The following is a 13,923-nucleotide window of genomic DNA, read 5'->3' on the forward strand; positions in this document are numbered from 1 at the left end:
ACTTCTTGGTCTCTTTGGTTTTTTCTGCAATGAAATTTCTTTCCCTGCCTCTTTTTTGTCCCTCTGTATTTCCTAGAACTATAGCTGATTGGGCTGATTCTTAAGGGGGTGTGCTTGCCTGCTCCCATTACAACGTCCCTTTTGGAAGTGACGTCATTGTAGCAGGGCACAGAGGCCTGCACACCTGTTTATATGGGCTGCCTGCCAGTGGTGAGCGATTGGTAGGCGAATGGTCTCTTCTGACTGATCGCCACCTGTAGGCAGGCACCTAGTAACTCTATAAAGCCAAAACCTTGAATTGAGCCTGGTAACTGATGGGTAGCCAGTGGAATGATTACAGAATGGGAGTAGTATGCCTGCGCCACCTAGCTCCTAATAATAATCAAGCCGTGGCATTTTGCACCAGCTGGAATTGGGCAGCCCTATTCCCAATAGAATCGCTGTGGTCACATTGTGTCGGGGGGGGGGGGATATGCTTACAAGCCAGTGCGGCCCTCAGCGAGAACCAGACAAGCAAGAATTGCTGAGATGAATAGTAAAGGGTTTAGCATAGTCCTAGTTACATCTACGCGGACTATGCTCCTGTGTATAGTTTGTATTGTTTATTGCAGTAAGGAGGATTCAACTATGTAATTTTTGCATGGTTTAACGTGCCATGTTAATACTTATCTGAGACTTTCCCGGATTCACTAAAGGAGGCATTGGTACAGCCCTTATCAAAGAAATCATCATTGGATCCTGTTGATCCAGCTAATTACTGCCCAGTTTCGCATCCCTCGTTTCTGGGTAAGGTAACAACAACAACAACAGATTTATATATTGCCCTTCAGGACAACTTAATGACCACTCAGAGTGGTTTACAAAGTATGTTATTATTATCCCTACAACAATAATCAATCTGTGAGGTGGGTGGGGCTGAGAGAGCTCCAGAGAGCTGTGACTAGCCCAAGGTCACCCAGCTGGCTTCAAGAGGAGGAGTGGGGAATCAAACCTGGTTCTCCAGATTAGAGTCCCATGGTCTTAACCACTACACCAAACTGGCTCTCCAGGTAATTGAGAGGAACAGCTACAGGTATTCGTGGATGAGTCCTCTGTCCTGGACCCATTCCAATCTGGTTTCCATCTTGGCCATGGTACTGAGACAGCTCTGGTTGCCCTCACAAATGATCTGCGGTGACACCTGGATCAAGGCAGGTCAGCACTGCTCGTACTTTTAGATCTTACAGCAGCATTTGATACAGTCAATCATGATTTGTTGACCCACCACCTTGGTACCGTGGAGATTCGTGGGACAGCCTTGCAGTGACTGAGCTTCCTTCATGGTCAGGGACAGAGAGTGGTGCTAGGAATCGATGTCTGCCCACCATTTTTTGGCATGTGGCATCCCTCAGGGAACAATTCTTTCCCTGATGTTCAACATTTATATATGTCCCTTTGCTCAGGTGGCTCATAGCTTTGGGTTGGGATGTCACCAGTATGCGGATGACTTCCCCCACCCGAGCTCTCTTTATTGATGGACAGTCAGCTAGATGCTGCCCCGGATTCCTTGGCCAAGGGTCTGAATACTGTGGTGGAATGGTTGCATCAGAGTCGCTTTAAGTTGAATCCTCTGAAGACGGAGGTCCTGTACCTAGGCCATGGGCGATGGATGTGGGATCCGGGTGCTACCCAAAGGTCTCCTTATAAATTGGGGGAATTAGCAACAAGGAGAAGCCTGCAAGAGGAGGGGTGACTTAGGAATCTTTTGCGCCTATGTATATGAGGATCCCTTCCTTGTTTTTAACAAAGATCAGCGGCATAAAATACAGCGCGCGCACAGTGCTAACTAGAGAAACAGTGAGGAAAGCAGGAATAGAAGTTCAAGGGTCGGGTTATATTTACCAGTTCCAGGAGAAGTTTGAGAGTGAAGAAGGTTCCATGGAGGAGCACCAAGGAAGGGAAGAGAGGAGACTCAGGTATGCAGCCTGAGGGTGCATGGATGGGAGGTCCCAGGACACACTGAGCACATGGCAGGATAGCCTAATTATAAAGCAAAATGTATCCTGGGGCAAAATCGACATCTTGCTCCCAAAGAGAGTGGGGGCCGGCTGCACTGGCTCCCAGTTCTCTTTTGGATTCAGTTCAAGGTGTTCATTTTAGTGTTTAAAGCCCTTTACAGACCGGGACCTGCATACCCGCCGGACCACCTCTCCCACTATGTCCCCTGCAGGGATTTGTGCTCTGCAGAAAAGCAATTCCTGGTGGGCCCCGGCCCATGGGACTTCACCTGGCTTCAACCAGGGCCAGTGCCTTTTGGCCCTAGTTCTGGTCCGGTGGAATGCATTCCTGATCAAGATCCATGCCCTGCAGGACCCGTTACAATACTTCAGGGCTTGGAAAACGGAGCCTTTGGTTGAGAGCCGGCTCATTGTCCCTTCCCTGTTTTGGTCAGCCACATCCCGTGCCCTGTTGGCAGCTGCCCTGGGTCCGTGCATCAGCTATGTACATAGTTTTTAGATCATTACAATAGCCTGAACCTGTTTATGGTGCCAGTTTTTTGTATTACTTTTATATGATTTTAGAGATGTATATGGTTTTTAATGTATAATATATGTTATTAGCCGCACTGAGCCTGTTCATGAGGAAATACTCAGGTCCTACCGTGACCAAGGCCTTACTGTGAGCATTGTGGTGCCCTCCTCAGAAAACTGGGTTGAAGGAGGCAAAGCTTGTAAGCAGATTTATGCTGCCTCTATCTGGTGACCATCTTCCCACGTGCCCTGGGGTTCACAAGGACAAGGAAGCATCGGCACCACCGGGTTTTACCCATGCTTTCCTTGGCCAGGTCTCCTCCCATGTCACCAGCAGACTTTTTGCAGGCTAAAAAATCAAGGGGAGGTTGGAAGGCCAGAGTGTTATGCACAACCTCGGTGCCTTGAGTGTCCCTCTAGCCAAATCACAATGAGAAAGACACACCAGGAGTCCTGTTGATTGAAGCAAGATGGATTGTTTAATTAAACAATGGAGGAGCAATTTACACAGGAGTAAATGGTCTCCTCGTGTCCAAAGCTCATCAGAGCTACAATAGCAGTGCAAAGCAATTAATACTTTTTGGCTAATTATAATATCATCTTATTGGCTGGCAGAGTACAGGGGTCCCCCATTGGCATAGAAAGAGGACCTCCTCTCTTGACACAAATGTCTAGGGTTACTTTGATTGGAAGAAGCCATTTAGGTCAGCTGCATAATTGGAGAAATTGCAAGACTGCAATTTCCTATCTGTCCTTGGCATTTTCTCTAGGAAGAACATCTTCCTTCTTATGGGCTCATTTCTGCCCCCTTCCGTTTTGCCAGTGTTGCTTTTAACAGTGGTGCCCTGAAGTCTGTGGGTGGAAACGAATGTGCCCCCAGTTCTGCAGTTTCTCTCTTTCCCAGCCTTGAGAGAGATGTTGCTAATTCTGGCTGACCTAATTTGCAACATTTTGCATTAACCGTTCTTACAAAGAGCTTTTTGTATTAGAATCATACAGCAGGTGTGAGAGAGGCGCATCTCTATCATATAGCAAGCAAGTTGTACTATTCTCAGTTCTCACAGTGATTAACATGTTTAACATACATTCTTCTTTGGTCCTTTGTTTCAAATGTCATTTTCTTGCAAGTTGTGTTACAAATACTACAATAGCTCCTGGGCATAGAAAAAGTGCATATAATACTGAAAGGCACAGAAATGGTATGTAAAATCTCTTTCTTCAAATCCATATTCCTCAAGAGGACGGGACATGCTGAGCAAACATGCTGAATGAATTATAAGAGAGAAGAAGCATGAGACTGTCATTGGTTGCTGAGGCTGCATCCTCCTGCCCCGGTCCCTCCTTGCTCCCTCCATGTGAGTCTTGCTGCTGGACCCAGGGAGTACCCTGCCCTGCCAGGTAGTTTGTTGCCAGGTTGTTAATCACATATAGTTTTTATTATAACACCATGAGAGACACCATATAGATTCAGCAGCCTCCTCCTGGTGCCATCTTCTGCCAGCAAGCGAAGACTTCTTTGTTTTGCTTGTCATTCCCGCAGTGATCCCGCTTCTCCCATCAATGTTTCAACAGTTATTTTTTGTCTTTTCTGGTTTTGAATCGTTTTAATGATGCATTTTTGCGTTGGCTTTCATGTCTTTTAAGATATTTTAATTCGTCTTTTATATTTGTTAGCAGCCCTGAATGAGGGCAGAAAGGTAGGGTAAAAATATTGTAAATAGATAAATATTTTCTAACAGGGCTTCAATGCAGGAAAAAGTATTGGGCACTTGTACATAAGTAAGCACTGTTACGTTGCAAGGGGCTTTCAAAGCCCAGGCGGTTTGCCATTGCATTCCCTGCACAGTATGCCTTTGTGGTCCCCCATTCAAGCACTAACCTTGTTTAGCGCCAGCATCTGATCACATCTGACTATATCATACTGTCTTCCCTCCATTGGGCATAACCAAGATACATTTAAGCATTTCTAAGGTTCATTCATTGGAGCTTAAACCTCAAGTCTGATGCGCAGGTACCTATAAATAAGCCCCACCTACACAGCAGGTGGGTTTTCTGGGCTGTATTGCCGTGGACTGTGACACTGAGAGATCTCTGTCTTTTGGTGCTACACCTCTGAAGATGCCAGCCACAGCTGCTGGCGAAACGTCAGGAACTACAATGCCAAGACCACGGCAATACAGCCCGGAAAATCCACAACAACCATCAATATTGAGGACATTTCAATAAACAATGCAATTTGAAAAAGACATAATATCAGCAAATATCTAATACAGAGATGAAATACTGAAACAGAGCACAAGCAATTCTAAGACTGATATATTAAAGAACATAGAACTACCCAGTGGAATCATACCTAAAGCAACAGATAGTACATAGCAGTGAAGTCTGTGGTCCCTATCTCTTTAGAGAAGCGTCTCTTTGAGACTACCTCCTTACAGTATGGCCATCCTATCTGAGCAGAAAACCCACCTATCACAGGCTGTGTGATGTAGTTGTCAGATTATCAGGCTAGGATCAAGAAAATCCGAGTTCAAATCCCTGCTCTGCTATGGTAGGTGGCTGCTTTTGCGCCAGTCAAGCCCTCTCAGCCAGACCTACCACACAGGGTTGTTGTGAGGATAGAATTAGAATAAAGGAGAAGATTGCAAGTTGCACTGTTTCCCCTTTGGGGACAATGGAGGAGTTTTAACATTTACGAAACGGGATGGTTGTCCTTGCTCTTGCTGTTGGCAGGAGGCAGAACGGCTCATTCAATATCTACCGTTATATAGGGGGATTGCAGGACTGGTGAGTGAAGCGAGCAGAGGTTTGACATTCCAGATGAGGATGCCCAATTGAGTATAATATTAGCCGTTCCCAGCACAGACTTTGCCTTTTGTTTGGCCATTCTTTTTGTGACTATTCTATATTTTTCCACTTTAACTATGTCTTCTTTCATGGTTAGGTACTTGCTTCTGTTGGCATATTGGAAGAGTCTTTCTTTTCTTTCTCTCTCTCTCTCCCGGCTGCCTTTAACTGGGGAGAGCCTCTCTATGGGTTAAAGGGAGAGAGTCCGCGGTCCTAGAAAGGCAAAGGGGGGCGAGGGAGGAAGACTTAGGAAAGTCTTTTCCTGTCTCTCCCCTGCTTTTGCAGGCGCCGCTTTTGAGTCTTCCGGGCTGCCGTTTGAATGGCTGGGAGGGAATCTGGTGAGCTCAAAGGGGTTCAGATGGTGTGGAGATATGTGGGGGGGGGGGGGGGGCGCAATGCAAGACTCAAAGAAGAGATCGGAGTCGGGGGAGGAGGGGAGAGGCCCCCGCCCGTTTTCCCCTTGCCCCTCTTGGCCCTTTGCGCAGAGCCACGAGGTCTCTGCCGTGGACTTGAGAGCAAAATTCGAACCCAGTACCTTTTGGAGGCTGGATGGTGCTCAAGCGGCTTCAGGTTCCACATCTGGGAAGAAAACGCAGCGGGGAGGGGGGCAAAGGGTGAATTTTGGATGGGTGGAGAAGGAAGAACCGGAGAGAAGGGGGGGGGGCTGAGAGAGAGACGGGGGATGGAGAAGGGAGAGCAGATGCAGGAGGGGGGAAGAATGGTGGACTGAGGGGAGATTTTGGGTAGGGGGAGAAGGAGGAGCAAGGAGTAGGAGTCTGAGAGGGGAGATTTGGGGTGGGGAAGAAAGAGGGAACACATGCAGGAGGGGGAGGAACGGGGGGGGGGCTGAGAGCCAAGCTACAAGTGACGCCTGACACAGGTTGGACACTTGTCAGCTTCCCTCAAATTTTGATGGGAAATCTAGGCATCCTGGTCTTACAGCTTGGCTCTCCATTTAATTGACGTTTACAAACCACCCCCACCCCCACCCAGCAAGGGGGAAGGGGGGAGCCCGGTGAGAGTCCGATGCCTGCACTCCCCTCCAGACCGCATGTTATCCCTCTCATAGACTGCTGCTCTGGCAAGTGAGGCACGCTGGAGAGGGCTGGCAGGTGGGACAGGTTGGGGAGGGCTGACAGGCAGGGGGGACTGGCAGGTGGGGCAAGCTGGTGAGGGCTGGCAAGTGAGGCACGCTGGAGAGGGCTGGCAGGTGGGGGATGGCAGGTGGAGCAGGCTGGGGAGAGGGTGACAGGTGGGGCTGGCTGGGGAGGGCTGGCAGATAGAGGGCTGGCAGGCAGGACAGGTTGGGGAGGGCTGACAGGCAGTGGAGGACCGGCAGGTGGGGCAGGCTGGGGAGGGCTGGCAAGTGAGGCACGCTGGAGAGGGCTGGCAGGTGGGGCAGGCTGGGGAGAGGGTGACAGGTGAAGGGATGGGAAGGGCTGGCAGGTGGGACAGGTTGGGGAGGGCTGGCAAGTGGGGGATGGCAGGTGGGGCAGGCTGGGGAGAGGGTGACAGGTGGGGATGGCAGATGGAGGGCTGGCAGATGGAGGGCTGACAGGCAGGGGGGACTGGCAGGTGGGGCAGGCTGGGGAGGGGGGTAACAGGTGAGGGGATGGGAAGGGCTGGCAGGTGGGACGGGTTGGGGAGGGCTGGCAGATGGGGGGCTGGCAGGTGGGACAGGTTGGGGAGGGCTGACAGGCAGGGGAGGATTGGCAGGTGGGACGAGCTGGGGAGGGCCCAGGATGCCCCAAGGAGAGCTGGAAAGAGAGAGCCTCAGGGCTCTGATCCCCTCCTGGCTGCAGCTCTCCAAGATTAGTTTTAACATCCATGTCTGGATTTTTTCTCATGGACCAGTTTTCCAGGGATATAAAGAAATGCTTTCTTCTTCTTTTTCTTCCAGCTTTGGGTGTCTTTTGAAGAGGTGGCTGTGCGTTTCACCAAGGAGGAGTGGGCCCTGCTGCACCAGCCCAGAATGCTCTGTACAAGGAAGGTAAGTTGGAGAATTTGGGGGAAGTGGTGGTCCTTTCCTCCTGCGCTGTTGCCTTCTTGCTCTGAGTAGGGATTGTGGCTCTTTCTCAGTTTACTGTTGAGAAGGAAGTCACTGTTGAGGAATGGGTGATCAGGTCCATGACCTACGCTTCGGATCCTGTGTGTCAATCTGGCAGGAATGTGGGATTCTTCTCTCTGAGAAGGGAGGCCCTGCCTAGCAGTCCTGTGCCTGAAGCGCGTGAGAGGGCATCAGAAGAGGTGGGTGCTTCATTTTGAAGAAGAAGTACTACTATCACTACTACTACTTACAAACACCTTCTCTTCTTCTCCTCACAACAGACACCCAGTGAAGTAGGTGGGGCTGAGAGAGCTCTGAGAGAGCTGTGACTGACCCAGGGTCACCCAGCTGGCCTCATGTGGAGGAGTGGGGGATCAAACCCAGTCCTCCAGGTTAGTAGAATGGGTCATCTCTGCAGTCAGGGAAGCGGAACAACATTTCAGAGCAGCGGTTCCCAAACCTTTTCAGGCTGCTGCCCTCTTGGTTCCATAAACTCATCCCCAGAGTTCCTTACCCTGCCCTATAAAAAATGTTATTCCGAATAGCAGTTTGCACATCTCACTAAGGAAGATAGTAACAATAAAATTCAACGTATGTGGCGATAACGTTTTCTCAGAATGTGGTATACTGGTCTGACTAGTTTCAGGTGTGTAGTTGTGTTGGTCTGTAGCAGAAGAGCAAGATTCGGGTCCAGGAGCACCTTAAAGACCAACTAGATTTCTAGGGTGTGAGCTTGCAAAAGCCAAAGCCTCCTTCATAAGAGCTCAGGTATTTCCTAAAAATCCCAAGAGTTTCTGATAGATTTCAGCACCATGCAGAGGCAGACAGTTGAAGTGCGGAGAGTGTTGTGCTTTAGGCTCTATGCTGGTCAATTATAAAGAAGCAAACAGTGTGCTCACAGGAGTCCACGTCCAGTGCCCCCTGCCTTCCCCTTGCCTCTTAGCACTCCTCCAGGTAATCCCTCCCACTTCTGGAACCACTGATTCAGACCGTCATACTTGTTGATACAGTCTCGCCAGAAGGACATCTGTGTCCTTTGGATGTATTTCGGTTTTCTTTTTATACAGCCATCAAGAAGGAACAGCCCACTCCTTTGCTGGGGGTGTCCCTTTAGCTCAGCTCAAGTTGGGGTTTTATTTTTAATGTCAGTTTGACAGTCCTCCCCCACTCCCACCCCATTCTTAAAAATGGACACCCAGGTTTTATTTCTTAAATAAGAGTTGCTGAGCTGAACCCATCTGGAGATATTGTCCCTTCATCTTCATAGAAGGGAAGAGAGAGAATGTGGGCTATGTTATCAAACTTGCCAGTTCAATCAGCTGATCTGTCCTTGGGTAGATGCTCTTTGGCTTTTTCGTCCAACTTTTGGCAGCTCTTCTGTCTTCCATTTCACATCAAAGACGTGTCTCTGCTAATATCTGGCATGGGGAAAGATGAACTTTGTCTTTGATTAACTCTTAATAAGTCAATAGATTCCAGTGTGTCTCAGAACCCAGTTCTCCACCAAATTTTCTAAGTGTGTACAGACACCAAGCTTTTCTATCCTTGCATTTGCCAAAGCAGTCAATTTAGTTCATTTTCTATGTTTCAAGCACCATTCCCGCCCCCCCCCCATGTTTATACCTGATTTCTTTTTCTTTCAGCTGTGTGGGAAGCAGCAGATGCAATGAAAAAGCATCCATTGACAGAGAAAGAAGATACATATTCAGATGTGAAAGAGAATGTTGAGTTTTCTAATGTACTGAGAGGAGAAAAACAACCATGAAAAGGAAGCAGTAATTCTGGTCTATTAAAGGGAAATGGCCTTGAACTTGATAGCCTAGGCAAGTCCAATCTCACCAGATCTCAGAAGCTAAGCAAGGTCAGCCTTGGTTAGTAATTGGATGGGAGACCCCCAACGAAGACCAGCGAGGGTCACCATAAGTCAGCTATGACTGGACAGCACTTTCCACCATCCAAGAGTGATGGTTCTTATTAAATCTCACTAATTCCAAAATTATAAAGAAGACAGTAGGAATAAGTGCCCTGAGAGTGAGGAAATTTTTCCTGAAAAATCAGACTTAATATGCATTGGAATACCAATAACAGAAAAACAATATATAAATGCCTGAAGTGTGGGAAAAGCTTTTGGCAGAAGGTTAAGTTAACTTCCCATCAAAGAATTCACACAGAGGAGAAAAAATATAAATGCCTTGAGTGTGGGAAAAGCTTCAATCAGAGTGGAAATCTTAGTAACCATCAAAGAAGTCATAGAGGGGAGAAACCCTATAAATGCCTGGATTGTGGAAAAGGCTTCAGTCGGAGTTCATACCTTAATTCCCATCAAATAATTCACACAGGGGAGAAACCATATAAATGCCTGGAATGTGGAAAAAGGTTCAGTCAAATTGGAAGCCTTACTTCCCATCATAGAATTCACACAGGAGAAAAGAAATATAAATGCCTGGAGTGTGGAAAAAACTTCAGTCAGAGTGCACACCTTACTTCTCATCAAAAAATTCACACAAGGGAGAAAAAATATAAATGCCTGGAATGTGGGAAAAGCTTCATTCAGAGTGGAAACCTTACTTCCCATAAAAGGGTTCACACAGGAGAGAAGCCATATAAGTGCCAGGAGTGTGGGAAAACATTCAGTTACCGTGGACACCTTACTGCCCATAAAAGAATTCACACAGGGGAGAAACCCTATAAATGCCTGGAGTGTGGAAAAGGCTTCAGTCAGAGTTCACACCTTACTTCCCATAAAAGAATTCACACAGGGGAGAAACCATATAAATGCCTGGAGTGTGGGAAAATCTTTGCGAGGAAGGACAAGCTAACTTGCCATCAAAGAATTCACACAGGGGAGAAACCATATAAATGCCTGCAGTGTGGGAAAAGCTTTAGTCAGAGTGGAAACCTTACTTCCCACCAAAGAATTCACATGGGGGAAAACCCTTAGAAATGCTGGGAGTGTGGAAAGATGTTGCATCAAAACAAAGCAAATTAGAAAGGATTGTGATAAGTATCTACAATAGACAGTTGATATCATCCTTTTAAATGATATAAATCTCCCAGACTCATGATTTGACTTCTGCAAGTGGCTGGCTGAGCCACACAGCAAATAAGAAGTAATGCAGAGATAATGGCCAACAATAACAATCCCCTTTGACCCTACAACAGACAGGCTAGGGAAAGGATATCAGCTGTGCTCCATATTTGCCATATTGAGGGGCTCGGTGTGGAACCCATGGGAAACTTGTGATTTGAGTTATCGGATATTCTGGGGGGAAGGGATATCAGGCTTTGAGGGATCCTCCAGTACACCAAATATGTTCCACTACCCCTGTCTTCTCACCAACACATCCTGGTGAAGAAATGAACAGCTACCCTCTGATTGTCTTCACCTGAGCTGTGAAGTTTGGTTTCCTCCAGCTACGAGAATGAGTCCCTTTCAGAGTGAGTGACATTGGTTGGTTCCATATAGATAGGATTTATGCACATAACAGCAGTAACTGGTCTTCCACATGGCAGGTTTCCCTGTTCCAATTCCCCAGGAGCGGCCTCCTTCCCTCCCCTGGGCTTACTACAGCATTAGCATTTTTTTAAAAAAAATTGGTACTAGAATATTGTTATATTGGTACCGTTGTACCAATAGCTGTAGCAGGTTCTCTGAATGTTCAGCTTTCTCTTTTTCATTAATTGAGCCCACTGACTAATGGGAAGCCAATAGAATGACTGCAGAATGGGAGTGGTATGCAAGCTTTGCCTAGCTCCTAATAATAATCAGGCTGCTGCATTCTACATCAACTGGAGTGTTCAAATTCATCTCAAGGGAAGACCTATGTAGAGCGCATTACAGTAGTCAAGTCTCGATGTTACCATGGCATGAACTCAGGTGATCAGATCAGTTGTGTTGTGGAAGGGGCAGTCATCCAGGCTAGATTAAGTTAGAAGAAAGTGGGTTTTTTTATAGCTGCATTAACTTGCTTCTCCAGCTGCAGTCCTGGATCCAGGATAACCCCATGGCTCTTAACTGAGTCTGCAAGGGTCAACTGAATCCCATCAAAAGTGCTGAGCACAGTGTCCTTGAGGATGTTATGTCTTCTCAATCAACATCACTTCCATCTTAGCTGGGTTCAGTTTTTGTTTGTTCACTTTCAGCCATTTGACTACATCTGTCAGACAGCAGCTTAAGGCACCTTGAAGACCAATAAGATGTGTGGGTTACAAACTTTTGAGAGTCACGGCTCCCTTTGTCAGTTAGAAGTAGGAATGGAAAGTTGTATCGGGTAATGCATATATCATTATCCAACATCTATATATAACTTTAAGAAATTATATGTAACCTTAAAATACTTTTCAAGCTGGAACTGTTTTTAACTGAAATGCATCTCAAATGAATGTAATAAAGATTAAGGGAAATGAAGAGGAGCTTGCTGGACTTTAGAGATCATTTTATAATCGGAATAAAAATAAATATGAACATTGGTACTCAATAAAATACAAAGGGACTTACACGTTTTACCATAAATAGTATCTGTCTATTAAGAATGTTGAATGATATGCTGGATGCTATTGTAAGCAGATCATTGTGAAGGTTTTTTCTTTTTTCTTGTCTTATTTGTTCCTTTTTCTTTCTTTTTTTCTCTTCTTTTTTCCTGCTTTTTATTTTTCATCTCTCTACTATTTGCTATTTGTATTGAAAAACCAATAAAAAATTAATTAAAAAAAATAGAAGTAGGAATGGAAACTGACATCCTTCTTTGCAACTCTCCTCTCACCTAATCAAGCTGCATTGTACCTTTGCATCCTGTGGCCCCTCCTTACAACACCCCTCCATTTTTTTGGCTGGGATATAACAGCTCAGGGACCTTCACTCCTACTTGTATCTGATGAAGGGAGCTCTGGCGCTCAAAAGCTGATTCCCTGAAAAACTTGTTGGTCTTCAAGGTGCTACTGGAATCGAACCTGGTACAGGGCATTCCCGTTCCTTTAGGGTTACAAGCAACATTATCTTGTCACCAGCAACACGCAGACATTACCATGTACCTAGAAGTGACATCAGTGTATCACTGAAGGATGCCAGACATACTTTGTTATACCAGAGTCCCCCCAGCTTCTCCTTGCAATGTGCTGACATTCCCAGGTGCATGGAGAGTGATGTCAGCACAGCAGGATGCTGCTGACTCCCCCCGCCCATTTCCTGCCATCTCCCCCTGCCAGCCAGTTAAGTGGTGTTAGGAAGCCAGCAGGGGAACGTTAAGCCTGAATTCCCTTAATTTTTGGCACTGCAATCCTTACATCCTCCTGACATTGGTAGCCAATTTTCAAACAGTGTTACTTTCTGATGAGTTATTCCTGACACAGAGAACCCTTAGCTTCCATTGCAAACAGCACTTGTGGGGGAGGGGAAATAATCTGGGACAAGATATTCTGATTCCCTTCATCTTTGGCACTGAACCTCCACTATCTCCCTGAAGTTGGTGGCCAATTTCGAGACTCCTAAATTTATTTTCCGATGAGTTATGTCTGTTGCAAATAGATGAGACACAGAACCTTTTATTATTATAGGTGCATGGTAACATGTTTTGTTATGATACTTCTTTTGGATCTGGGACATATGGGGGTAGGGGGGCTGCTAAAGCCTCTGAAACCACCACCTTTCACCAGGCCTTCACCTCGAAAGAGATGGACACCAAGGAATGGTCACTAAGGAATGTGTTTGAGTAAGTGAGGTTTGATGACTTTGTTAAGCCAGTCCAAGCCACGTGCCGATTTGCTGGAGTGCATAGGATACCCAACAGCCATTAATCCCTCAATTAGTGCATCATTCTCTGCTCCTCTCATGGAAAGGATCAAATTAATCTGCTGCTCCCTTTTCTCTTGTTAGTTACCTGTTTAGTCAGCTATGACATTTGTATGTTTATTTCATATCATTTTTCCAAAAAAGATACATCCCTTGTTCTTCATATGGAAGGGCATGGAAAAGTCTTCACAGTAAGCTGTCAATTAAGACAGAACCTTCTTCCTGTACAGAGGACAAGTCTTTGGTGCTATTTGTAGTCTTATTCCTAATCACATGAATGATCAAACGCTCCAGGGCAGATTTTGCTGTCGCTATTTGTACACCGTTCTCAAATTGGAAAAAAATGGGCTTAAGAAGTGGGGAGAAGAGTGGTGTTCTAAAGGAGTGTTTCAGACTGCTTTCCAGAAAGAGATGTCAGGATTTGGGATTCTGCACTCCAAAATCTCCCTTGTATGTTGACACTTGTCTAACAATGCCTCCGTTGATGTTACGGGTTTTGCTTTCAGCATCCCTTACCCATCAGTGTCTTGTCTGCCCCATTCCTATCCACTCTCCTTAATCCTTTGATTTCAGGAAGAATTCACAGGCAGACCACAACTTACGTCTTCCTTGAGTTCATGCAAATGCACAGAATTCCATGTGCTCACCCTCTCGTTTGATGTGCACTCATCCGCTGCAGTCACACTTCTGTCATACCAATGCATAGAACTCCACAGGTATGGCTGTAGGTC

General features: G+C 46.4%; 1 protein-coding gene across 1 annotated transcript in view; it reads left to right on the forward strand.

The window, feature by feature from the left end:
• LOC129327840 (zinc finger protein 665-like) overlaps positions 1 to 12,042 on the forward strand; it is a 28,971-nt gene extending 16,929 nt beyond the window's left edge. Inside the window, exons 6-13 of the mRNA XM_054976592.1 lie at positions 696 to 786; positions 1,789 to 1,955; positions 2,601 to 2,710; positions 5,643 to 5,695; positions 7,258 to 7,347; positions 7,437 to 7,604; positions 8,348 to 8,358; positions 9,463 to 12,042. Of these exons, the coding sequence (XP_054832567.1) occupies positions 696 to 786; positions 1,789 to 1,955; positions 2,601 to 2,710; positions 5,643 to 5,695; positions 7,258 to 7,347; positions 7,437 to 7,604; positions 8,348 to 8,358; positions 9,463 to 10,345 (1,573 nt within the window). The 3' untranslated portion in view covers positions 10,346 to 12,042. The remainder of the gene's footprint in view (positions 1 to 695; positions 787 to 1,788; positions 1,956 to 2,600; positions 2,711 to 5,642; positions 5,696 to 7,257; positions 7,348 to 7,436; positions 7,605 to 8,347; positions 8,359 to 9,462) is intronic.
• The last annotated feature ends 1,881 nt before the right edge of the window (positions 12,043 to 13,923 follow it).

Source organism: Eublepharis macularius, chromosome 4, assembly GCF_028583425.1.
Source record: "Eublepharis macularius isolate TG4126 chromosome 4, MPM_Emac_v1.0, whole genome shotgun sequence".
Lineage (NCBI taxonomy): Eukaryota > Metazoa > Chordata > Lepidosauria > Squamata > Eublepharidae > Eublepharis > Eublepharis macularius.